The 25,855-nt window shown below is 34.0% G+C and overlaps 1 protein-coding gene across 1 annotated transcript in view; it reads left to right on the forward strand.

Annotated features, from left to right (window-relative positions):
- The window catches only part of VPS54 (VPS54, GARP complex subunit), a gene marked incomplete at its 3' end in the record, with an annotated part of 99,035 nt that overhangs the window by 34,802 nt on the left and 38,378 nt on the right, over positions 1-25,855 (forward strand). The window contains exons 4-7 of the mRNA XM_008051883.2: positions 6,108-6,186; positions 9,418-9,452; positions 12,774-12,905; positions 15,975-16,360. Coding sequence (XP_008050074.1) covers positions 6,108-6,186; positions 9,418-9,452; positions 12,774-12,905; positions 15,975-16,360 — 632 coding nt within the window. The remainder of the gene's footprint in view (positions 1-6,107; positions 6,187-9,417; positions 9,453-12,773; positions 12,906-15,974; positions 16,361-25,855) is intronic.

A 25,855-nucleotide genomic window follows, 5' to 3' on the forward strand; every position in this document is an offset into this window, starting at 1 on the left:
GGGGGGGGGGGGGGGGGGGGGGGGGGGGGGGGTTTGAGATTGGCAGTTGAGGGATTGAGATTGGCCAGGGGAGGGATTGGCATACCTCCTCAACAAGGGTACCTGCATAATGTACATTTGTATACCTAACCCTGAATTTTACCCCACATCTTTAAAATAAAGAAAAAAGAAAAAGCAAGACCCAACTTTATGCTGTATATAAAAAACACACTTTAAATTCAAAGACACAAAACACTTAAAAGTAAGAGTGAAAAAATATACATTATGCTTAACACTAGTCAAAAGAGAGCAGGAATGGTTATATGAATACCAGGCAAAGACTATTACTATATATAGAGAAGGGTTTTTTTAAATGATAATAAGTGGTCAGTTAATCAAGATGACATAGCAATTTTAAATATTTGTGCCCCCAATAAAAAGCTTTAAAATACATGAAACAAAAACTGAGACTTTTATGGAGAAATAGTCATTAACAATTAGAGTGGGAGATTTCAGTACTCTCAGTAAATAACACATCAAGCAGATTGAAAATTAGCAACAATATAACAGACTTGAACAGCACCATCAATCAACCTGGCCTGACTTGAAAGAACACAGTGAAAGAGCACTCCATACAACAAAGCAGAATATATATTTTCCAAAATATTCATGAAACATTTATTGAGGTAGACTAGATTCTGTGCTTTAAAACAAATGTTAATGCATTTAGAAGGCTTCAAACTGTATAAAGTATGGTGTCTGACCACAACAAAATTAAATTAGAAATTAATAATAGAAAGGTCTGAAAAATCCACGAATATTTGAAAACTAAAACTTTCTGCTTCTCAAAAATATAGGTCAAAGAGGGAGGAAAAAGCAGAAAGTAGTTTGAGCTGAATGGAATGAAAACACAACGTATTAGGATTTGTGAGATGATGCTGAAGCAGTACTTAGGGAGAAATTTATAGCACTAAATCTACATGTTAGAAAAGAAGAATTATCTCAAATCAGTGATCCCAGTTTCTTTTTTCTTTTTTGAGTTGGAGTCTCACTCTGTTGCCCAGACTGGAGTGCAGTGGCCGCTCTCGGCCACCGCAGCCTCAACCCGCTGGGCTCCGGCGATCCTTCCACTCAGCCTTCCCAGTAGCTGGAACTACAAGTGCGCACTACTATGCCTGGCTTAAAAAGCATCTATTACATATCTCTACAAAATTAGAGAAACAATACAGAAAATCATTGAAACTAAAAGCTGAGAACATCAGTAAAATGGATAATTTAGCATTAACAAGAACGAGAAAGGTAATATCACTACAGTTTTTACAGAGATTAAAAAACTAATAACGATTGACAGAGTATTTGAATGACACAATTTACCAAAGCTCTTTCAAGAAGAACCTGAATAACTTTATATTTATTAAATAAATTTATGTGTAAATACCTTTCCACAAAGAAAACTTAGATCCACATGGCTTCACTGGTGAATTCTATTAAACATTTAAGGAAAAAATAATAGCAACTCTACACAAATTCTTTCAAGTTTTGGTGAAGATATAGAGGAACAGGATTGATACTAAGATGAGGCAAGGCAAGTGAGAAAAATGTAAGGTGCACCAGAATCTGAGAGTGGGTACCTTCTTACATTTTGCACCCTATGCTTCTTGCTTGCCTCATCCCACTAACAGTTGTGGAGTAACTGGAACTCTGTACCACTGGTGGGCGGTTAAAGTGCTACAACCCTTTTGGAAAACAGTTTGACAGTTTCTTAAAAAGCTAAATATTCTGATCTGGCAAGTAAGGAGCTTGAAAGTTGTTGTTCCTATTCTCACAAGAAAAAATTCTGAGCAAACTGAGACTCAGCAAACTGAAAAACAGTTGTGAAGGTCACAGTCCAGGGGCACAGGCTCACTAAAACCAAAACCTAATCATAAGACCATGAAATGCTTCCCGTCCCTTTGCACATTACCACCACTTTAGTAGGGTGCCTGAATAATAACAGGAATATAGTGGAAAGAATTGCATGTCTTAGGCCTTATTTAAGACGTCTGTAGGGAAACTCAAAGATAGCAGGAGAGATTAAAAAAAAACAAAAAAACAAGGACACCAGAGGAAATGTTAGCCTCTGACACACAGCTATAGCAATCAATAATAAAGCTTAACTCCTAGCCAGATAACAAACAAGGCCTATTTACCCCAGTTCTTTTTGACTTCAGTACATCATATCTGACTTTCAACAAAAAATTACAGTATATACTAAAGACAGTAACCACAGTTTAAAGAGATAGAGCAAATATTAGAACTGGATTCATATATGGCTATGATGTTGGAATGATCACAGTGGGAATTTAAAACTACTATGGTTAATATACTTAAAGCTGTAACGAAAAACATGGACAGCATGCAAGAATAGATGTAAGCAGAGAGATGGAAACTTTAATAAATAATCAACAGGAAATGCTACAGATCAAAGGCACTGTGACAGAAATAAAGAATGCCTTTGATGAGTTTGTCAATAGACTTGAAGTGGCTGAGAAAGAATCAGTGAGCTTAAAGAAATATTGATAGAAACATCAAAATTTGTGGGATGCAGTGAAAGCAAGGCTTCAAGGAAAATGTTTAGCATTGAATGCATATATTAAGAAAGAAGAAAGATTTAAAATTAATAATCTAAGCTTTGACAGGCCATTGCAGCCATTGCCTTGCTAAGCTATGGTGTGGCCATGTGCTCTTTGAGCTGTGGCTATCGCCGTGTTTCCTGGCTTTGGCCCTCTCCCCTATCTAGGGGAGGTGAATCTCCTCTTTCTCTTTCTCTTTAATTTAGTTTTTTAATAAACTGCATTTTCTATTCTAAAAAAATAATAATAATCTAAACTTTGCCCTTAGGAAATTAAAAAAAGATGAAGCAAATTAAATCCAAGATTAGCAGAAGAAAAACAAAAATTAGAACAGAAATCAGTGAAATTGGCAACAGAAATCAATAGAAAAAATCAATAAAACTAAAAACTGGCTTTTTGAGATCAATAATAGTGATAAATGCTTAGCCGGGTTAACTAACAAAAAAAGCGAAGACATAAACTAATGTCAAAAAAGAAAATGGGGCTGTTACTACTGATCCTATATTTATTACAAGGATAATAAAATAATATTATAGGGCAACCCCCTCGAGTCCCCTCCCACTGTGGGAGCTTTTCTGTCCTCTCAATAAATTCTACTTTCTAAAAAAATGCATATATATATTATTATAAACAATTCTGTGCCCATAAATTTGGTAGCCTAGACAAACTGGACCAATTCCTTGAAAGAGACAAGTCTACCAAAATTTATACAATAAGTAGATATTCTGAATAGGCCTATATTTACTAAGAAAGTGGAATCAATAATAACTTGCAAAACGGAAAGCACCAGGCCCAGATGGGTTAATTGGTGAATTCTACCAAACATTTAGGTAAGAAACTATGCTATTTCTTTAGTTTATTTCAGGAAATAAAAGGGAAGGAGATACTTTGTAAGTCACTCTATAAGGCCAGCATAAATCTAACACTAAAATCAGACAAAGATATTACAAGACAACTGTAGATCAGTATCTCTCATTAATATGAATGCAAAAATCTTTAAGAAAATATTAGAAAATTGAACCTGACAATGTATACGAAGATTTCTGTACCATGACAAAGTAGAATTTATTCTAGAAATGTAAGGCTAGTTCACTATTTCAAAAAGCAGTTAATGTAATCTACCAAATAAACAGACTAAAGAAGAAAATTTATATGAGCATATCAATAGATATAAAGAAAATATTTTATAAGATTCAGTATTTATTCATGATAAACAAAAAATCTGTCAGCAAACTAGGAAGAGGAGAGAACATCCTCAACGTGATAAAGAACATCTACAAAAATCCTAGAGTTAATGGTGGGAAACTAGATGGTTTGCACTAAGATCAGGACCAAGCTAAGGATGTCCCTTCTCACCATTCCTTTTCAGCATTGTGTTGGAAGCCCTAACTAATACAATAAGACAAAAAAGGAAATAAATATATGGATTGAGTAGAAAGAAATAAAACTTTGTTTGCAGATGACATGATTGCCTATGTAGAAAATCTCAGAGTCAAAAAAGAAACTCCTGAAACTAATAAGGGATTATAACAAGTTTGCAGTATACAAGGTTAATATACAACTTTTCTTTCTTATATACCAGTGACGGATAATTGGATTTTGAAATTGAAAATACAGCACCATTAATGTTAGCATCAAAAAAATGAAATATTCTGTATAAATTTAACTAAATGTATACAGTATCTGTCTGAGAAAAGCCACAAGACCGTGATGAAAAAAAATCAAAGATCTAAATAAATGGAGAGATGTTTCATGTATATGGATCGGAAGACTCAATATTGTCAAAATGTCTCTTCTTCCCAAATTGATTTATAGAATCACTGTAATCCTAATTAAAATTCCAACAATTTGTTTTATGGATATTGAGAAACTGATTTTAAAGTTTATATAGAAAGGGAAGATCCACAATAGCTGACACAGTATTAAGGGAGAGAAACAAAGTTGGAGGACTGACACTACCTAACTTTAAGACTTTCTATAAAACTATAGTGATCAAGACAGTTTGGTACTGATGAAAGACATATGGATCAATGGAACAGAATAAAGAACTCAGAAATAGACCTGCACAAATATAGTCAACTGATATTTTTAAAAGGGGCAAAGGCAATTCAATAGAGACAGGATAGTCTTTTGAACTAATAGTACAAAAACAAGTAAACACCCACATGCCAAAAAAAAAAGAGAAGATAGACACAGACCTTAAACTTTTTATAAAAATTAGCTCAAAATTAATTGTGAACCTTAATGTAAAATATAAAACTATAAAAATTCTAGATGATAACATAGAAAATCTAGGTGACCTTGAGTTTGGCAATAACTTTTAAAATATGAAACTAGAAATACAGTCCATGAATGAAGAAATTGAAAAGTTGGACTTCGTTAAAATTACAAAATTCAACTCTGTGAAAGACAGTATTAAGAGAATGAAAAGATAAGCCAAAGACTGAGAGAAAATATTTGCAAAACACATATCTGATAAAGGACTGGTACCTAAAATATACAAAGTAGTCTTACATCTCAACAATAGTTAAACAGACCAATTGAAAAATGAGCAAAGGACTTGAATAGACATTTCTCCAAAGAAGATAAACAGATGTACAATTAGCACCATTGTACATTGAAAAGATGGTTAACATAACTAATTATTTTAAATAACAAATTTTATAATATGTATGTTTTACCACAATAAAAAATATGGGCAAAATAGCTGAAAACATATTAACAGAGAAGATGGCAAATAAGCATATGAAAAAATGCTCAACATCAAGTGTCATTAAGGAATTGCTAGTTGAAATAGCAATGAGATGCCACTACATATCTAATGGAAAAAATTCCAACGTAATGACAACAACAAATGTTAGCAAAATATGGACCAACAGGAACTCTCATTTATACCTCATGGGAATGCAAAATGGTACAGCCATTTTGAAAAACTGTCCTGTAGTAACTGACAGAATTGCTACCAGAACTCTGAACACTGCTAGCCCAGTGTTTTCTTGTTACCACACTCTACTTTCTTGTTACCATACTCTACTTTCCCAGGTATCTCAAAAAGATAACAGTGTTGTTAGTGGTTTTGTAATCCTAAATCAGTGAGATTTTGTTTGTTTGTTTGTTTTTGACTCAGGAAAAGTGTCAAGAATTAATTTCTATCTTTTTATCTTAGATAGATAGGTTTTCAGATTTTCTTACTTGATTTAAAAAATTATTCCGCTAATTAATTTCTGTTATATAAATACAGATTTTCCATTTGCCTTCCCAAATATGGAGGATTTGCTATAATTATATTAGATAGGATGAGTATAGATATATAGGTATTCATAGGTCTCATAGTGGTGTCTTGTTTATTAAGCACACTTGTTATTTGTATTTAAGTTCAAGAGGCTAGTGTTTCATGTTAAAACTTGTAAAACTAATTTGTTATTTTCTGATACTCTATTGTAAAACGTTTTGATGCTTTGAATATTCATATTTCCACACAGCATTGATCACATTGTTTATTTGTCTTTTTATTAGAGAGAGAAGATTCATGAGAGATGCAAGAATATTTGTCCTCCTAAAGACAACTTTGACAGGACTCTTTTACATACTCATGGTATGAATATGTGCTATTTGTAAATTGTAAAGCATAGCATAAATATTAATGAACAAGATCTTAATTTTAGGACCTTGTTGGCTGTTACATCTATAATTTTTACTTCTAACAATTTCTATAGCCTGTGATTATAATATTTTCTAAAACTTTTTGAGAGAAAAATAGGTCTGGCAGTAGTGTAACTTTCAGTTCAACAAATTTTAGTATCTTGGTGCTTGGTTCTTTCCTTGTTGCTTAAAAATAGATGAGTAAGCCAGGCATGATGGTGTGTACCTGTTGTTCCTGCTACTTGGGAAGCATAGATGGAAGGTTCACTTGATTCTAGGAGTTTTAGGCTAGCTGGCCAACATAGTCAGAACCTTAAAAAAAAAAGGTGAGTAAGAAATAGTCTTGGTGCTCAAGGAGCTGATGGTCTTCGGAGGTAAGGCCAAGAAATAAAGGACTGATAAAGGACTGGGACCAAAATATATGAAATAATAGTATATTCTTAACTCAGCTTTAGAAGGATTCCTAGAGTTAGTGGTGATTATGTGTGTTGTAAACTAGTTAATGTGAAATATTTATGTGGGTAAAGGCATTACAGGAAAAAAGAATAGTTTATACAAAGTCTTAGAGTTAAAGAGAGAACATAGCATGTTTAAGGAATTGTAAGAATTTAGTGTGTTGGGTCTACTGGGAGCAAGAGATGAGGCTGAGACAATAGACAAGGATCAGATCATCTAGAGCCTTGTATACTATCATCAGGAATTTTACTTTTTCTAAAGGCAGTATAGAGCTACAAAATGCTCTTAACCAGGCATGATCAGAATTATGACTATACATTTTACTGTGAAAACAGTTGTGGATAATAAATTATGGGATATAGGTAAGACTGGGGGCAAGGAGACAGTTGGAGGCTAATACAGTTAATAGAAGTGAGAAATTTTGTGGTTCCAGTAACAGTTACAATGGAGATGGAGAGGAAATTAGGCCTTTGAGAGATACCTCAGAGATTGAGACATGAGATTTGATGACCAGTCAGTTGTTGTTAATGGAACAAGGTGATTTAAGGATGATTCAGTTGCCCCGGTTTCTTGCTTTGGCAGCTGGTTAGGTGAGGTGTAATTCAGTGAGAGAAGGGGAATTGGGAGGAGATGGAGGCAGTTTTAGTAGCAGGTGTGCAGTGAAGTAGATGTCTGGGTGGCAACTAGGAGCTCAGGAAAGAGTGCTCTAGGCTGAAGATGTAGGTATGGTAAACATTATCATAGACAATAGCATTGTAGTTAAATCCAAGGGCATGGGTGGGATTACCCAAGGATGGGGTCAAGAGGAGTGTGAAGAAAAGGCGTTGATGGAATGCTATCAAGCTGTTGTGTTTAGGGGACAGATAGAAGATGAGATACCTGTGAAGGAGAATCAATAAATGATCAGAGAAATAAGAAAGTCAACCAAGAGAGAATTTTACTTTAGAAATTAAAGCTAGTGAGAGTTTCAGAAAAGTAAGCATTATTAGTCTATACTGTCACAATACTTAAGGGATAGACCAATTTGTACACTGAAAAGTCTCCTTGGATTCAGCAATTAGGAGATTAGGGAAAGTATTTAGACTGGAGTGATGATTACAGAAATTTCAATACTGTACATTAAGGAGTGAATATAAGAGAAAGAAATGTAGACTCCTAGTAGATGTGTGACTTGAAGATTTGTGACAGGGTGTTGACTAGAGGGAAGAGAGGAAGAATGTTTTTTCACGGCCAGGACTAGATGAGGCAAGAGAGGCGTTTGCATAACCCTGAGCTTGCATGCTTTTGCACATGAGGTGCTTTATTTGTCTCAACCTAATCCTAGCTCTGGGTTTTATCATTTTTTTGTTCTTTTTTTTTTTTTTTTATGGGAAATGAACATGTGTATAGGCAGAGATAAAAGAGCTAGTAGAAAGGAAGAAGTTGAAGATATGGATAGAGGCAGAGTAATCCATGAAGCAAGCTCTCAAAAGAGGCAGAAAGGATGGAGTCAAGTACAGAAAAGTTAGTTTGGGAAAGGAGAGGGGTATGTTATATGAGAGTAGATTGCAGGGTGAAGGTAAAGTAGGTTTGTTTAAAGATAAATTTGTAGATGATGCAAACAAAGATGTCTGAGAAGAAAACTAATATGGTATAAAAAAGTAGTTAATATGGTATAAAAAAGTAGTCTTTAAGGCCAGGTGCGGTGGCTCATGCCTATAATCCCTGTACTTTGGGAGACCACGGTGAGAGGATTGCCTGAGCCCAGGGGTTCAAGACCAGCCTGGGCAACTTGGTGAGACCTCATCTCTACAATAAATCAAAAAATTAGCCGGGTGTGGTGGCACGTGCTTGTAGTTCCAGCTACTTGGAAGGCTGAGTCAGAAGGATCACCTGAGCCCAGCAGGTCGCGGCTGAGGTGGCTGTGAACATGCCACTGCACTCCACCCTGGGCAACAGAGTGAGACCTCCAACTAAAAAAAAAAAAATAATTAGTCTTTGATCATAGAAATTCTGGATGGGATAGTTTGTATTTTATTTTTTATTTTTATTTTTATTTATTTTATTTATTTTATTTTTTTGAGTTGGAGTCTCACTCTGTCGCCCAGACTGGAGTGCAGTGGCCGTTCCCGGCCACCGCAGCCTCGACCTGCTGGGCTCCAGCGATCCTTCCGCCTCAGCCGTCCGAGTAGCTGGAACTACAGGCGCACACTACCACGCCCGGCTAATTTTTTGATTTATTGTAGAGATGAGGTCTCACCAAGTTGCCCAGGCGGGTCTCGGAACCTGCGGGCTCAGGCAATCCACTCACCTCAGCCTCCCAAAGGCGTGGGATTACAGGCTGAGCCACCGAGCCCGGCGATAGTGGGTATTTTAAACAATAAAAGCAATATTCCTGTTTTGGAATTTATTTTTAAAAAACCACATAGCATGCCATACTTAATATTACCAAAACTTAATAAGATAGCCTCAACTTTTGTTTCTTTTAAAAAGATTTGAAATGTATTTGGCTGTTTTATTGCCGCTATATAATTGACTGCAGTTATTTGAAACATTACATTTTGTTCAGTGCTTTGTTTACATCTAGGCAATATAGTACGTGCTCGATAGATACTTTCTGAAAAAAGAAAATTAAGTAGTTATTTGGTTGTGACCCAATATGATACTGAATCTGTCAAAATGTATTTTGTAAAGGTAAAATGAAAACAAGTTTTGAAAATTAAATCTTCTTTTTTCCTTTTTTTCATAGATAAATCCAGGACAGATCTGGAGCAAGTACCTAAGGTAATAAAGCTTAAAAATGAGAAGTTGTTTTTTAATATTTGATCTTTAATTTGACCTTATAATAAGCTTTCATTTGGTTGTTTTTTGTGACACTTTAGCACTTTGACTTTTCTGAGGTTTTGTTGCACTACTTTTCTTCTTTTTCTGTCTCTTTTTATTGAAAAAGAAATTAATTGAAAAAAATTATATATATCTGACAATTAAGTTCACGAACTCATCTGAGAAAAGGTGCTACATATGTCATTGCTGAATATCACTATGGTCACCTTCAAAGTACTCTCCTTGGATAGTTGTGCACCAACGACAGCACCAAGTCTACTCATCAAATCAATTTTGGAACTATTTTTCTGGAATGGCCAAAAGAGCTGTCATTATGAGAATGTCAGAGTACGAATTAGAGCAAGAAACAAACATTAAATTTCTTGTTAAACTTGGCAGGAGTGGGTTAATGTAATCAGGAATATGTTAGTTCAAGTTTATGGGGATAATGCGATGAAGAAAACGGCAGTGTACAAATGGATTAGATGTTTTTCTAAGGGGACAGAAGGCGTCACTGATGGAGAGAGGTCAGAACGGCCAGTGATGAGCAGAACTGATGAAAACATTGCAGAGATTCGTTAATTGTGCATCAAAATCATCGGCTGGCTGTGAGAAACATAGCAGACCAAATAAAGATTGATAGAGAAAGAAGAAAATCTTAACTGAAAATCTTGGCATGAGAAAGGTGTGTGCAAAAATGATCCCTAAGGAGCTTTTGCATCATGACAATGTACCAGCTCACACAGCACTATCTGTGAAGAAGTTTTTAACCAGAAAACTGTATTGGAACACCTTTCTTACTTATCTGATCTGGCTCCCAAGGTCTTTACCCAATATTTCTAAAGGAAATATTGAAAGGAAGACTTTTTGATGACATTCAGGACATCAAATAGGATGACAGCTCTGATGGCCATTGCAGATTAAGAGTTTCACAGTTACTTTGATGAGTGAACTAGGTGCTAGCACTGGTCCATAACTTCCCAAGAGGAGTTCTTTGAAGGTGACTGTAGTGATATTAAACAATGAAGTATGTAGCACTTTTTCTTGGATTAGTTTGTGAACTTAATTGTCAGACCCTATATGGTGTGTATGGTTTTGTTCTTTATCTTCATTGATCTCTTCCTCACCACTGAAAACTATAAATATGTTAGCATCTATGTATTGTTTCTCTAATTTTGTAGAGATATGTAATAGATGCTTTTTTTTTTTTCTGGGAAGACAGTCCATTTCCTTCATCAGATTTTCTTTTTTTTTGAGTTAGAGTCTCACTCCGTCGCCCAGACTGTAGTGCAGTGGCCGCTTCTGGCCACCGCAACCTCGACCTGCTGGGCTCCGGCGATCCTTCCGCCTCAGCCTTCCAAGTAGCTGGAATACAGGCGTGCACTACCACACCCGGCTAATTTTTGATTTATTGTAGAGATGAGGTCTCGCCAAGTTGCCTAGGCGGGTCTCGAACCCTCGGGCTCAGGCAATCCACTCACCTCAGCCTCCCAAAGGCGTGGAATTACAGGCTGAGCCACCGAGCCCGGCTTCCTTCATCAGATTTTCAAAGAAGTCTGTGATAAATGCCCTTTAGAGTAAGAAACAGATGTAAAGACAAAACGCACAAGAAGGGAGAAAGATCATTTTAAAGTTACTTGATTCCTACAAAATAGAATTCAAACTATGTCTTTTAAAACTATTCATTGTTCACTTACGCATTCTTTACTTCAACCGAACTGTTTTTTTGCTGGCTCCATGCTTTACTTGCACTGTTCCTTCATTCTGGAAGACTTTTCCCTTATCTTGCTATGTCTGATTTTCTATAGTCTTTTGCTAAAATGGCAACTTTACATGGGTACCTTCTTGTTCTTCCTAACTGAAGATAATTGGTACCTTTGTCAGATTCTCATAACATTTTATCTAGTACTCCTCCTGTTTTCTTATAAGATTATGTTTATGTATTTTATCAATTCCCTGGAGGAAAGAACTTTGAGATCAGGGCCTCTGTAATAATTTATCTTTGTTTCTCCCCCAGTACCTGGAATATGAGACAGTCAGTAAATGTCTGCCGAATTAATAAATACTTTTAATTATAATACCCAAGCAGGGATTAAAAAATTTACTCATGTCCCTGGTTACATTTTCCCTATCATATTCATCCTAATTTTTAGATATAGGTGGAAGTGAATCAGTAAACAAAATGTAGGATATAAATTAGTTAATGGATTAAGCCATATTTTAGGCACAATGCTAGGTGCTAGGGATACATAGTTTAATAAGATATAAATCTAACCCTGCAGGAACATCCAGTGGGAGATATACGTATTACATAAATAATTCTGTAAAGTATGAGGTGAATAATTAAGTATACGTGGTATATTTGTGTTTAGAAGTGGGAATGATTAATCTTTGTGTCTTCACATAGACACAGTTGCTCTTTTGATTGGGTCTTGTACTCTAAGAAGATAAACAATAAAGGGCATTCTAGGACAAAGGTATATATATATTAAGATACTTAAGCATAAGAGGGTATGGAAGATAGTTTATTGCTAGACTGCCAGGTGTAAATAGCAGGAATGGCAAATACAAAGAGGTAAGTGGTCCAAAAACAATGAAGGGTTTTTGATGCCATTTAAAATAGTTTCGTCTTGTATTATGGGAATCCAATGAGAGATTTAAATAGGGAAGAATTATATTTGACATTTTAGAAGGGTAGTGCTGACAGTAGTATAGGGGATAGGTTAGGAAAAGATATCAGGAAATAGTTATTTACTAAAATTCTGAGATAATGAACTGAACTGAGGAATGCTATGGAGATAGAAAAGAGAGGGGATTCAAGGGATATTTAAGAAATGTATGTCCAATCTAAACTAATTTTGAAAGAAGTTTGAAAAAAGACTTTTGAGCAGGAGAAAATAAAAATATAAGTTTTTTGGTGTTTAAAAAACTGTCAGTGGGAAATAATATGGAAATTTTAGAATAAGTATTATATCTCCCTTTTGTGTGTGCCTGATGGGACTCTATTAGTGAGTTTGATCATTTGGTAATGGAATGATCATTTCCTTTCATAAAGGCAAAAACATTTTTCTATCTTTTATAAGCATTTTAAGCTTGGTGAAATATTATTTATATATTTTTCTTATATAGATATTTGTATAAATAACCAAGCTGCTATCACTTACTTTTGCTGTTCATACTCAAGATCCAAGTTAATTTTTGTTTAATGGTCATGATGTTAGAAGGGATAATAAATGTAACAAAAATGTTTATCTAATTAAGGGAAATGCATTTTCTTAATAGATTTTTATGAAACCAGATTTTGCCTTGGATGATTCCTTAACTTTTAATTCAGTTTTACCATGGTCTCATTTTAATACTGCTGGTGGAAAAGGAAATCGTGATGCAGCTTCCTCAAAGTTGCTTCAAGAAAAGGTAACTTCTCTTTGACTTTTTCCATGTAGACAACTTTATTCTAGTTAGGTTGTACTGTTTGCATTGGTCAGATTTAGTTATTTAGTAAGCTTTACTTCTTTTAAATTTTTTTTTGTTACTGATAATCATAAGTTTCCAATCTTAACTGTTAAGCTAATAGCATTTTGGTTCAGTGGAATATAAGCTGTGCTGGTGAGAAAGGAAAATCTTATTGTTTGAGTGTTTCATATCTAAAACCGTAATTGAATTTTAATTGAAAGGATATATTAGATAACAAAGTGAATTGCTTTGCATTTATCACAAACATTTCAGTTACGTATTGGCTAATTTTATAAGAATGATTTAAAGTACAGAAAACTAACTTTTCCTGCAGTACTATTTTTCCTCATTTTCACTTAGTATAGATGATTATTTTGAAGCAAAAATATCTTAGTTGAAAAATATATTATTCCTATTATTTTTTAGTTTTGCAAAACCTAGTTTTTTGTGTGTTTACTAGTCAGCAGTTCTTTAAATTTTACAATGTTCTTTATGTTGGAAACTAACATCTTGAAAGTCATTTAATACTTAGGACTTTAGAAATAACTTACACATCAAGAATCTTCTAAAACTTGAATGGTAGTAAAGTCCTTTGATCTCTGTTCTTTCTCAGCACTCAGTTTAGAGCTTTTCTAAAACTGACTGTGGTACTTAAAATGAAAAGAAATTTTGTTTCACTCTAGTGACATTTCATGGCAATTTGAAAGCTTGTCTCAGGAAGACTATTTTCATAAATTAGGTGCAGTCCATTTTATACACTGAAGAAAAGTCAAACTAGGGAGGAGAAGAGAAGAAATATGGGGAAAGAATTATGAATATTTCTTTTCTCATAATTAGAATAAAAATGAGCTGACTGTCTCTTTTTGCAGCATTTTTACTTCTTAAAATGTTTTCCTTGAGTAAGAACAGATTCATAAATGTAATGAAAACCATGGATTTACAGACACAGGCCTCCCAGACTGCTTTTTCACATTCTCAGTATATTTTCTGTTAGAATAATACCTTAAAAAAGAAAAACAATGAAAACCAATAAAAATCTCATCAGTCTATAGAAATACTTTTAGGAATGCTCTAAAAATTGCTTTCCTTATAGCATTTTAATAGGAAATAAATTATGTAAATATGCTTTTGCAAAGAGTAGATCAATGAAATATTGATAAATTTCAAAAACTTTGACATTCAAATGAAATACTTTTCTCTTACTGAGTCTTTAAAGTGACTAACTTAATGGAATTTTTTTTTTGTTTGTAGGTTGCAGAACCAGGTTTGCTATATTTACATTCTGACGCCTTTTCATTCTGCTTTGTTCTTAGAATGGGCATGGAAAACTGGATTCCAAGAGAGCACTTTCAAGCTCCAAGATAAACTGGTTTATCTTGTTAGCTATAGAGAGAGGGGATGCTATAACCCAAACTGCAGAAATTTGTATCCTATTGTAGCACTACCCAAAGCGCTGCTCTACAGTGAGATAAGGAGTTCGCACTGCAATGCAAATCACTGCACTGACTCCTCCTTTAAGAAAGTCTATGGAAAAAAAAATGCAGTGTGCTTAGTTATGTAGTTGGCTTACTTTCTGGTAATATTTTTCTTTATTATGGTCTGTTAAACAAACCATAGATTGACAGCAGCATATGGACCACATTCTGAGTAGCACTGTCCTAAAGGAGTGATCCATTCTGTAGTTACTGTTCTCAGAATTGAGAATTTAGCTTGTAATCTACCCTAGTACACTGGTGCCCATGTTGCTTTTTTAGGTAAATAAATGAACAGGCATGCTGAAGATAAAAAGAACAAGAGCGAAAGGGCATAAACTCAAGAGACTTAAACATGGAAAAATTTCTTGTTTATAAGATATCATAGTAGCATTATTGAAGGTTTGAGTGACACTACATGGTTTTAAGGACAGATTTGATGACCTTTTCTAATCTTATAAGTCCTGAATATTGAAGTCCATGAAACTTAACATTATGAACTCTCTTTAGGTATTCAGAGATAAAATCTGAAGTCTGAGCTATATAGGTTGAAAAAAAAAACTCAAAATAAAAAAAAAGAAGGAAATAGAAAGATAATATAGACCAAAAAAAAAGCATATGCAGTTAGAAAGGAAGAAAAGACAAATCAAGTTTTAGAAGTCTGTATTTGAAATTTAGAAAGCACTTTAAATATATGTTACTATAAGAATTAATCTTGGTAGTGTTACAGATAACTTATATGTGAGCTAATTGTTTAAGACATTTGTCAACATCTTAAGAGGAAAATTTTACAAATTGATAGAAGAATCATTTTGAAATGTAAAATAGGCAGTCTGGAAAAAAAAATCCAAATGAATAATACTTTCTATAATTTGTGACTGAGTCACCAATCTGTCTTTCATGAATTCTTTAGCATTCTGAGGCAGCATGCTCTAGCAGAGCTTCAGTCTTTTAATCAAACAGACCTGGGTTCACATTTTAGTTATGCCACTTATTAACCATACGACTTAATTCAAGTTATGTAATGTCTTTGAGTTTCCTTATCCGTAAAATAATAATAACACCTATAGTCCAAGATTGTTAAAATTAAGAAAATTAGATATATATAAAATTCCTGTGCCTACCATAGAAGGAGGTCAATAAATGAAAACTATAATCATCTATTTAGTCAAATAAGTGATGTGTGATATTGGTAGGGGCTAAAGAGATTATTCTCTCTCAGTTTTTAGAACTTCTGAAACTGGAATTAAAATCTGAGATGGCTGTGGGGTATTCTTATCTTTTAGAAAGTAATTGATGTTTGGACAGTAGTAATGACAGCAGCAGAAGATGGTAAATCACCTTGTACTCTTTGGTCTTACATTTAATCTTTGGGTTGTACCTTTCATCTTTCTTCCATTTTGTTACCAATTCTAAGGATCCTACAATCAAAAAAATTCACACAATGGAATTTCACATAAATGTAAAAATGTAAAATTTTTTTTTCATTTTCAGAAAGTATTTGGAAGTTAAGGAAGGTATACTTATAATACTGCATGTTTTTTCTTTCCCTTTTAAGCTGAGCCATTATCTGGATATAGTGGAAGTAAACATTGCTCACCAGATTTCTCTTCGTTCAGAAGCATTTTTTCATGCAATGACCTCTCAACACGAATTGCAGGACTACCTCAAGAAAACTTCCCAGGCTGTAAAAATGCTTCGAGATAAAATTGCACAGATTGATAAAGTAATGTGTGAAGGATCACTACACATTTTAAGACTGGCACTTACCAGAAATAATTGTGTTAAAGTATATAATAAACTGAAGTTAATGGCCACTGTTCACCAGACTCAGCCTACTGTACAGGTGTTATTATCTACTTCTGAATTTGTTGGAGCATTGGACTTAATAGCAACAACACAAGAAGTTCTACAGCAGGAACTTCAGGGCATTCACAGTTTCCGGTATGTGTATTAAGTAGCCATTAGAAGTGTAATTTTAGAAACTTTTAAAGAATAAATTTCAGCAGGTAATGTTAAAAGTGTGAACACGTTCAAAGATAAATGGGTATTTTTTTCTTCCACATTTATCTGTTGTTATTCTGATATTTTAGTATTAGCAAAATAAGCCAAAGCCATACAGAATAATACTTATAGAGACATCTGATTGGAGAAGCAAAATCAAAATTTCTAGTAGATCAAATAAATGTAAGACTAGTTGCAACAACATTGAAAATGACTTTTTGAAAATGTTGAAATACCTTTGTGTCACGAAGATAGATCAAGGTGGAGAGGGGACTACTAATATTTAAAATTGAATTCATTTAAAACACCTTTAATAGATTTTATACTAAATAATTATTAAAATCCATTTCTGATTTGTAGTCTGTTTATCACATTGCAAAAAATTCCGCATGATAAGAAAGACCCAATTTTTTCAGGGTTCTTATTTTGAAAATACCTTTAAGGTTAAGATTTTAGGGATTTCATATTGTTTATTTTATAGGTAGACCAACTGCAAGCCATCAAAGTTTTATTCAGTTAAGCAGACATGCAATATCCTATAGAAGTTCCCATGTAGTGGGGTAACCCATCCAAACCATGTACTACAAAGAAGTTTGATAGAAGATGTGCTCTGCAACTTAATATATTCTGGAAAAGATAGCCTCAAAATAAATTTATTTTAGTTGAGTTGTAAATTCATGTTGATGAAGGATATATAATTAGAATATTTATTTAGGATATGTTTTCTAAAACTTGAACGAAACTTAATTGAATGAACAATTGATTGAATCATTATTCACTTAAGAAATGGCTTTTGAGCACCTATTATATGTCAGATATTAGGCAGAATACTGGGAGTACAGTCATGAATAAAGCAGAGAGATACTCTTTGCTCTAACAGTTTCTACAGTTTACTTGGCAGGCAGAGGGGAAGCAGACAAATTACTGGGCAGTTATGGTATAGCACGATACAGTATGATGATGAATGTACAGATTGCTGTGGAGTTCTAATATTAGGGTAGGAGCCTAATCCAGACCTGGATGGCTGCAGAGAAAGTTCTGAGTTACGAACCTCTTTGAGAATCTATAAAAAGCTACTGTTAGACCTTATTTCCATAACAATAAACCTGTATAAAATTTTACAATCAATTTTAGATGATTCATGGTCCTTTGAAGCCTACTTTGGATTCCACAGCATGGAGCATGCTTTTAATTTCCCTTTCACCTCTGAAGTTTTAAAGATTTCTTTTTGTTAAATTGTGTGTGATATATATTTTTTCAGTAAATATAAATTCTGGTATTAATTTAGAAAAATGGACTTCTGTAATGACAGAAGCTGAGGTTTTCATTTATCATTTACCATATAATATCATGAGTACTGGTGAGTTAATAACCCCTGGATAGTACAGTGTTGAAAAGTAGAATTAAAGACTGAATGCATGCTTGCCAAACACAAATTCGAAAAATTTTCTAATTTTACCCCAAAGTTCTTGCAGTTGATTTCATTTTATTTTCCTTGACTCATCCGCTAATGTTCAATAATATTGATGGAAAGTATAGTTATCTAAAGCTATCTGAACATTTTTTTAAGAGAAAGGATGGATATTTTTTCTCAATGGTTTATGATATTTTGGGCTACAGAGTGAAAATTTCATAATGTTGTATTTATTCTGAGCTCAAGGAAGAACTACCTTTGTTTTCAAGCTTGCTTTTTTTTGTTTGTACTTTAGTTCAAAGGATAAAATATTCTTCATTTAAAATGTACATGATTTTTTTTTTTTTTGAGTTGGAGTCTCACCTTGTCGCCAAGGCTGACGTGCAGTGGCACAGCACGTCCACCTGCTGGGCTCCGGCAATCCTTCTGCCTCAGCCTTCCAAGTAGCCAGAACTACAGGTGCACGTTACCACACCTGGCTAATTTTTAAAATTTATCATAGAGATGAGGTCTCGCCAAGTTGCCTGGGCTGGTCTTAAACCTGCAGGCTCAGGCAATCCACTCGCCTTGGCCTCCCAAAGTGCTGGGATTACAGGCTGAGCCACCCAGCCTGGCCTGTACATAATTTTCAAAAAGACTTTCAGATATTCCGATTGTCTACATTTTTCTCAAATATCTTCTTACTATTTCTTAAAAATTCTACACATGTGCAGAGTGTTTATTTTTCACGTAAAATATTTCTGTAATATCAAATGTCAGCTCCAATGTGTTTATAATTGTGTAAAAGTTTAGTATCAGAACTTGAATTTCTGATTTCTGGTAACCATCTTCATTTGCAAATGATTTTCAGAAATAAAGTGCTCTAAAGAAAATGTTTTCTTATCAAAGTAGAAAACTAAGTCATGGTTGAAATAGTTTGACTGGCTTATTGTAACCACTGTTTGTTTTTTGTTTTAAGTTTCTGTAAAATCTTGTCTGATAATTTACTTTCTTGACTTTATCTTTCCTTTTGCTATAAGGTTGTTAAATACCAACATCAGTTACTTTTTTGTGTAGCTTCACAGATATTTTTGAGGCCATTTAATTTTATTTAGAAGCATAAGAATTAGTTTTGGGCCATTTGTCTAAATAATCGAGAGAATATCCCTTGTCAGTTGTAAGCATTAGTTATATAAATGGTGTTCTCCTTAACTTAATAAAATGATTATGTTCTCTCAGTAGGAGATAAGAGATATTCTATTTGAATATCAGATACTTTTAAATTTTCATATTAGAGACTAAATTTGAGTCATTTTTGTGGGGCATATTTTAGAAAAGCGTGGGGTTTTACTTGAAATAAGAAATCTTTCTCTCAGTAAAACAGCCAGAGGACTATTGAATTAATTTTTTAACAATCTTTCCATTTTTTAGGTCTTAGTTCTTTTTCTTTTGGTTGTTATCTTCTTTCTATTTGTTTTAAAAGGGTGTTTCATATCAAAATCTTCTAATAGTCATATTACCACAAGTGCAAATATCTATTCTTTTGAAAGAATTTGATATTTTTATTTGTGTACATTTTTTGTGTATTCTTAACCTAACATCATATTTTCCAGTCAATTATAGTAAGTAATGCTTATGTATATTTCTTTTTTCTCATACTTCTTGTATATTTTGACCTTGAAATTAATTTCTTTGTACTTTTTTGGGGATTTCTGAACTCCTAGAATACTATGTTTATACGTTCTAATGAAATTTTATAGCATTCTACCATGTTTTGTTACCATTTGTGTGTTTTTTTTAATCTTTCTATTGGGTTTTAAATGTCTTAGACAAGAGCTATATAATAGACATCCTAATACATATTTGTGAAGTCTATGAACTATGCAGTATATTACCAAATGTATCTTGACACTTTGTACCATTCTTCTTTTCTTTCTTTCTATAGTCATTATCCCTAATTACCCTTTTGTAGTTTATGTATAGTTTATTAATCCTGACTGCATAATGGAATACCCAGAAGAGCTTTTAAAAAAGTATGCCACATCCCACCCAAACCAATTAACTCAGATTTTTGTAGAGGTTGAAGCCTGAGCATCTGTATTTTTTTTAAAAGCTCTTTGGGAAATTCCAGTGTGCACCAAAATTGATAAACCTGGTTTCTACTTTTTCAGGATTTGGAAATAAGGTGGTAGCATCTTCCTACATACATTTATTCTTTTTATGCTGAAGTCTTTTTTTTTTTTTTTTTTTGTACAGGGTTTCACTCTGTTATCCAGGCTAGACTGCAGTGACAGTCATAGCTCACTGCAGCCTCGAACTCCTGGGTTCAAGCACTTCTCCTGCCTCAGTTTCCCAAGTAGCTGGGACTACAGGTGCATGCCACCACATCTGGCTAATCAGTCTTTCTTTCTTTGTCGCTCTCTCTTCTCCCTCTCTCCTCTCTCTCTCTCTCTCTCTCTCTCTTTCTCTCTCTCTGTCTCTCCCTCCCTCCCTCTCTCTCTCTTCCCCTCCCTTCCTCCCCCCCTCCCTCCCTCCCTCTCTCTCTCTCTCCCTCTCTCTCTCTTTCTTTCTTTCTTTTGATAAAAGCAGAGTTTTGCTTTGCTGCCCATGCTGGTCTCAAACTCCTGGCCTCAAGTGATCCTCCTGCTTTGGCTTCCCTCAGGGTTGGAATTACTGGCATGAGCCACCACACCTGACCTAATTTATTCTTTTTTCACGAAATTTTTTCCTACAATATCTTCCTGTCTGTATTCAAAGAGGTTTCCATTAATGGGTTAGGGGTAAAATGTATATGATAACAATGTAAAAATTCCAAAGTTAAAAGTAATTTGAACTTTGGGAAATTTTGGCACATTGTATACTTCATAATTATTACAGTGGTTCATTTGTTTATTTATAATATTAAAAACATTTAAAATGATCTGAACTGTCTAAATTTTTGCAAAATAAGGCAATTTTACTTATTAGGACATAAATCTGTTTATCCATTACTCATGAAATGAAATTTTGCTATCTATTACCAATAAAGATTATAATCAGTGAAACAAAATATATCACTTGTGCTCTGTACCGACTTAACTAAAAGTATTTCGCTGAGGCTAATTACATTCAAACTCTTAAACAGATGTGATACAGAAGTCTCATTATGGGCCTAAGAATACTTTTGAATGTTGATACCTTGCAGGTTTTGATGTAGAAAATCTTCTGTTACCTTGAAATTCAAGGCTATAGTGTTGTTATTTGCTCTTATTGTAAAGCTTTATGTAGAAACTTCATTTTCATCATTGTTGTTAACATTCTTTTCATACTACATTCTACTGTGATTGCTCTGCTACTACCACCACCCTACAACTAAGAATGTTTATTGAATACTTTATGAATCTGTACCAGATACTGTACTAAGTATATTTGACTTACCTCCTCCAAAAAAATGAAATGGCTAATGTTATCTCCATTTTTACAGATAGGAAAACTGACACTTAGAAAGTCTTACATAGCTTGCTTCAGGTCATATAGCAAGTTATAAAACAGAGTGGAGGTTCACTTTAGGTCTCATTGGACTTGAGAGCTATGCTTTTTATTTGTTTGAGGATCCTGTAGGATCTCAAATAGTTCACTCTGAACATGAATACTAATTTAATAGTATAATAAATGTTAAAACTGTGAGTAATTGAGCTATAGGTTTGCTGAGCCAGGAACTGCCATAGTACTGATTTTAGGATAACAACTAGCTGGTTTTCTAGTTGTAATTTTTTTTTAAAGAAAACATTCAAAGTTTATTATAGATTACTGTTTATTATGGTTTCATCGATCAGAGGTCACCTGGGATTCCATTTAAGGGATTTTTATTATTGGATGTATCAAAAGGTATTTAACCAATTATTTGATCCTGAAGTAATCTTCTATAATTTAAACTTTAAAACATTGTAGTAAGAAAACGTGCACATTGTGTGTTTTGGGATAAAGTCAAGAAATGAGACTTTCTATTTGATGAAACCAGAATTACTATAGCATTTATTGATATACAAGTTTCCCCGGGGAAAAAAAAGGCAGCATAAGGTCACTGTATTGAACATATAGCTTAGTATGAAATCTGAATTAATGTACAAACTGAGGCGTATCTAACTAGAAAGTATTGGAATTGTTCCAACTTACTTAGCTGTATATATGGAGTTACATGCTTTTTAGAAAGTGATATTTTAATTTTTTGTCATTTCAGTAGATTCTCTCGTCATTCTGAATTACTGCTGTGATTGTTAGGATACATACTTTTAAAGTAAATTGTTGGCAGATTTATCTATTATTGTTAACGTTAATAATGGATAGGCCATTATTATTGCAACTGTTGTCAAAGTAGTGAAGAATATAAAAAGAACAATTAGAGCAGAGATGGATAGGTGAATCCTGTATGTAGAGCATTATAGTTCTGGAGGTTGTATTTAAGGATTTGTTTAGACAAATATTTGCATATACATATTATCAAATACTTGTGATTGCATAATAAATTCTATTTGGTGTTAGTATTGAGGTTCTTTTTTATTAATTATATAATCTTTATTAGATTAATCAGGCGTTGAAATTAGTGTAGGAATGCATTAAAATGAAGCTACTCAAGTCATTTAAGATATCTGCTGGGTTCAGTAGCTCGCAGCTGTAATTCCAGAGTTTTGGGTGGTCAAAGCAGGGAAATAAATGGAGGCCAGGAGTTCCAGATCAGCCTGGGCAACAAAATAAGAACCCTTCTCTACCAAAAAAAGACATAGTGTGCACCTATAGTCCTAGGTACTCAGGAGGCTGAGGTGGGAGGATCTCTTGAGCCAAGGAATTTGAAGTTAATGAGCTGCGAGCTATGATTATGCCACTACATTCTAGTCTGGGCAACAAAGTGATACCCTGTCTCCAAAAAAAAAAAAAAAGAATCTTACATTTAAGTTATTGTGCTGAAATGACAGAAAATATTATTTTGATGCCCAAGTATCAGTAGGTGCAGTCTTAAGGATTTCCTGCCATAATTATTTATGATGATTTGTTGAAGACTGTTGATACTTGGAGGTAACACATACTTGAATGTTAACTTCTAGTTTGCATTAAAAAGGAGTCTGGCCAGGCTCGGTGGCTCAGCCTGTAATCCTAGCACTTTGGGAGGCCGAGGCCAGTGGATTGCCTGAACCCGCGGGTTCAAGACCCACCCAGGCAACTTGTTGAGACTTCGTCGCTACAATAAATCAAAATTTAGCCGGGCGTGGTAGTGCGCACCTGCAGTTCAGCTACTTGGAAGCCTGAGGAGGAAGGATCACCGGAGCCCAGCAGGTGGAGGCTGTGGTGGCCGGAAGCGTGCCACTGCAATCTAGTCTGGGCGACAGAGTGAGACTTGAACTCAAAAAAAAAAACATAAACAAAAAGGAATCTATGATCTTTATAAAAATTGAGAGCCAAGCAATGTTGAAGTTTTATGTAAATTTATATTGCACTCTGTTGCTATTTTTTAAAAAAAGTATTATTGAAAAGTCAAACATATATAAAAGCAAAGGAAATTATTTGAAGAGAATTACAGGAAGGTGGATAAACTGTATATCACCTATGAGTTATCAACTCATGCCAAATTTGTTTTATTATATCCCTCCCCTTCTCCTGGGTGATGATGATGATGATGATGATGATTTTTAAAGATAGGGTCTCGCTCTGTCACCCAGACTAGAATATAGTAGCATAATCATAGCTAACTGTAACCTCAGACTCCTGGGTTCAAGCAATCTTCTCACCTCAGCCTCCCAAGTAGCTAGAACTACAGGTAGTCATCACCACACCCAGCTAATTTTACTGTAGAAATGAGGTCTCACCATGTTGCCCAGTGTGTTCTCAAACTCCTGGCCTCAAGTGATTGTCCTGCCTCTGCCTCCCAAAGTACTGGGGTTACAGGCATGGGCCACCACACCTGGTCCACCTAGATTATTTTGAAAAAAATCCCAAACATCATTTTGTTTCTTTCATAAATATTTCATTGTGTATCTTTGAAAGATAAGTTTAAAAAAAAAAAACATAGCTCTAATATTATGCTGAGCTTGGGGGTGCACACCTGTAGTCCCAGCTACTCAGGAGGCTGAGGCAGGAGGATCACTTGGGCTCAGGAGTTCAAGGATACCGTGAGTTATGTCATTTATATTTTCAAATAGCTAATCAGTATTCAGATATCCCTGTTTGTCTCAAAATTCATTTTAACAGTGTTTGTTGGAATCAGGATCCAAATAATATCTATACATTGCAATTGGTTGATATGTCTCAAGTATTTTTTGATGTGTAGTTCTCTATTCTTGTTTTTTCCCTTTCAAAATATTTAATGAAGAAATTGGGTTGTCTTATAGTATTTTTCACAGTTTGGATTTTTCCAACTACAACCTTGTTTAACATATTCTTCTTTTGTCTATATTTCCTATGGGTAGTTAGATTTAAAATCTTGATAAGATTTAAGTTTTACTTTTTGGCAGTAACTCCTAATTAGTAGTAGTGTATTTTTCAATCAAGAATCATAAAAAGTCTCCTTTTTTATGATTAGCAGCCATTAGATGATCATTGCTTAGATTTATCATTCATTATGGATTACAAATCATGATACTCTAATTCTGTACTACTTTCTTCATGTATCAACATGGGATAGATCTTAAAGAATAGAAGGGAAAAAATCCTACATTATTTGTAGCAATAATACTGAAAAATTTCTTAAAGCCCTCTATTGTATTGTGGGCTAAAACAAATGAGAAATTATGTTATTAGGAATTACAATTTTCAGCCTGGTCAAAGGAGATACTTATGTAAAATTGAGTAAGTAAAGACCCTATAGTCCTGAATTTAAATTGAAAGTGTCAGTATGACATTACATTTTTCTACCCCTTTCCCCCCACTGTAAGTCACCAATTTTTAAAAGTTTTGTTTTATATCTATCCATTCATTTATCTATCTTTCCCTTGACTTAGATAAGGATTAGCATACTGTCCATATTTTTCTCCACCTTGCTGTTTTCATCTTTCATTATATCCTGGATATTGTACTGTGTTCCACAGCATGCATTCTCAATGGGAGATAATACCCAAGAGGGCAAAAATTGGTTCTTGAAGGGTGAAAAAAGTCTTGGATGTTACAATTGTTTGTGGCCCTCCAAAGGGCCACAGTACCTAAAGATATATATATAGCTCTGTGATATTAAAATTTCATTAGATTGATGTGTGTGTAATTAGGAATAAAAATACCTAACAAGGCTTCTTGGGAAGGCAATAATAAAAAAGTGAGAAACTGCTCTATAGCAGGATGTATAGATATTTATCAATTCTTTTAAAAGTATATAGTAACTATTTAAGAATGTATTGTGATTTATTCAAATAGTATCCTATTGGTCAACATTTGGGTTGTTTTTATTCCTTTACAGTTAACAACAGTTCCTCATTGAATGAATGTATGTTCTTTTGTGTTTTTGCCAGTACATCTTTGAGACAGAGCCTAAGAAATGAGACTCCTAGGTGAAAGGGTAATGGCCTATGTAATTTTGCTAAATACTCCAAAATTCCTCTTGTGGCAATATTTTAGTTGGTACTAGTGGATATGTTCTAAATTAGTGTATGTGAGATTAGTGCCATTTATGAGAACCTTTTTAGTCTTCTAATTAGCTATAAGAAATATAATTTTCGTGTTGTAAAATGCAAATGGATATATTATTTCACTTATCAAAATTGTTTTGAAATTATCACTAACCCTGCTTACCGTATCTTGTTTATAAAAGAAGAAAAATGCATGTATTTAAAAGGTCAGCTGGTTTTAACTAATTTTTTTAAAATTGTGCTACATTTCGTCTATCTCAGTAAAGAGAGTTGCCAACATTAAGGATTTCTTTTTTAAGTAAATGTGGCATAGATATATTTTAAATGTTTATTTAAATTGAACATAAAATTTAAATTGAAATGTTTTAAAATTGTCCCCAGAGACAGAACTTTTTTTTTTTTTGAGTTGGAGTCTCACTCTGTCACCCAGACTGGAGTGCAGTGACCGCTCCG

The sequence above is a fragment of the Carlito syrichta genome, unplaced genomic scaffold (genome assembly GCF_000164805.1).
Source record: "Carlito syrichta isolate Samal-C Ts95f unplaced genomic scaffold, Tarsius_syrichta-2.0.1 Scaffold241276, whole genome shotgun sequence".
In the NCBI taxonomy this organism is placed as follows: Eukaryota; Metazoa; Chordata; class Mammalia; order Primates; family Tarsiidae; genus Carlito; species Carlito syrichta.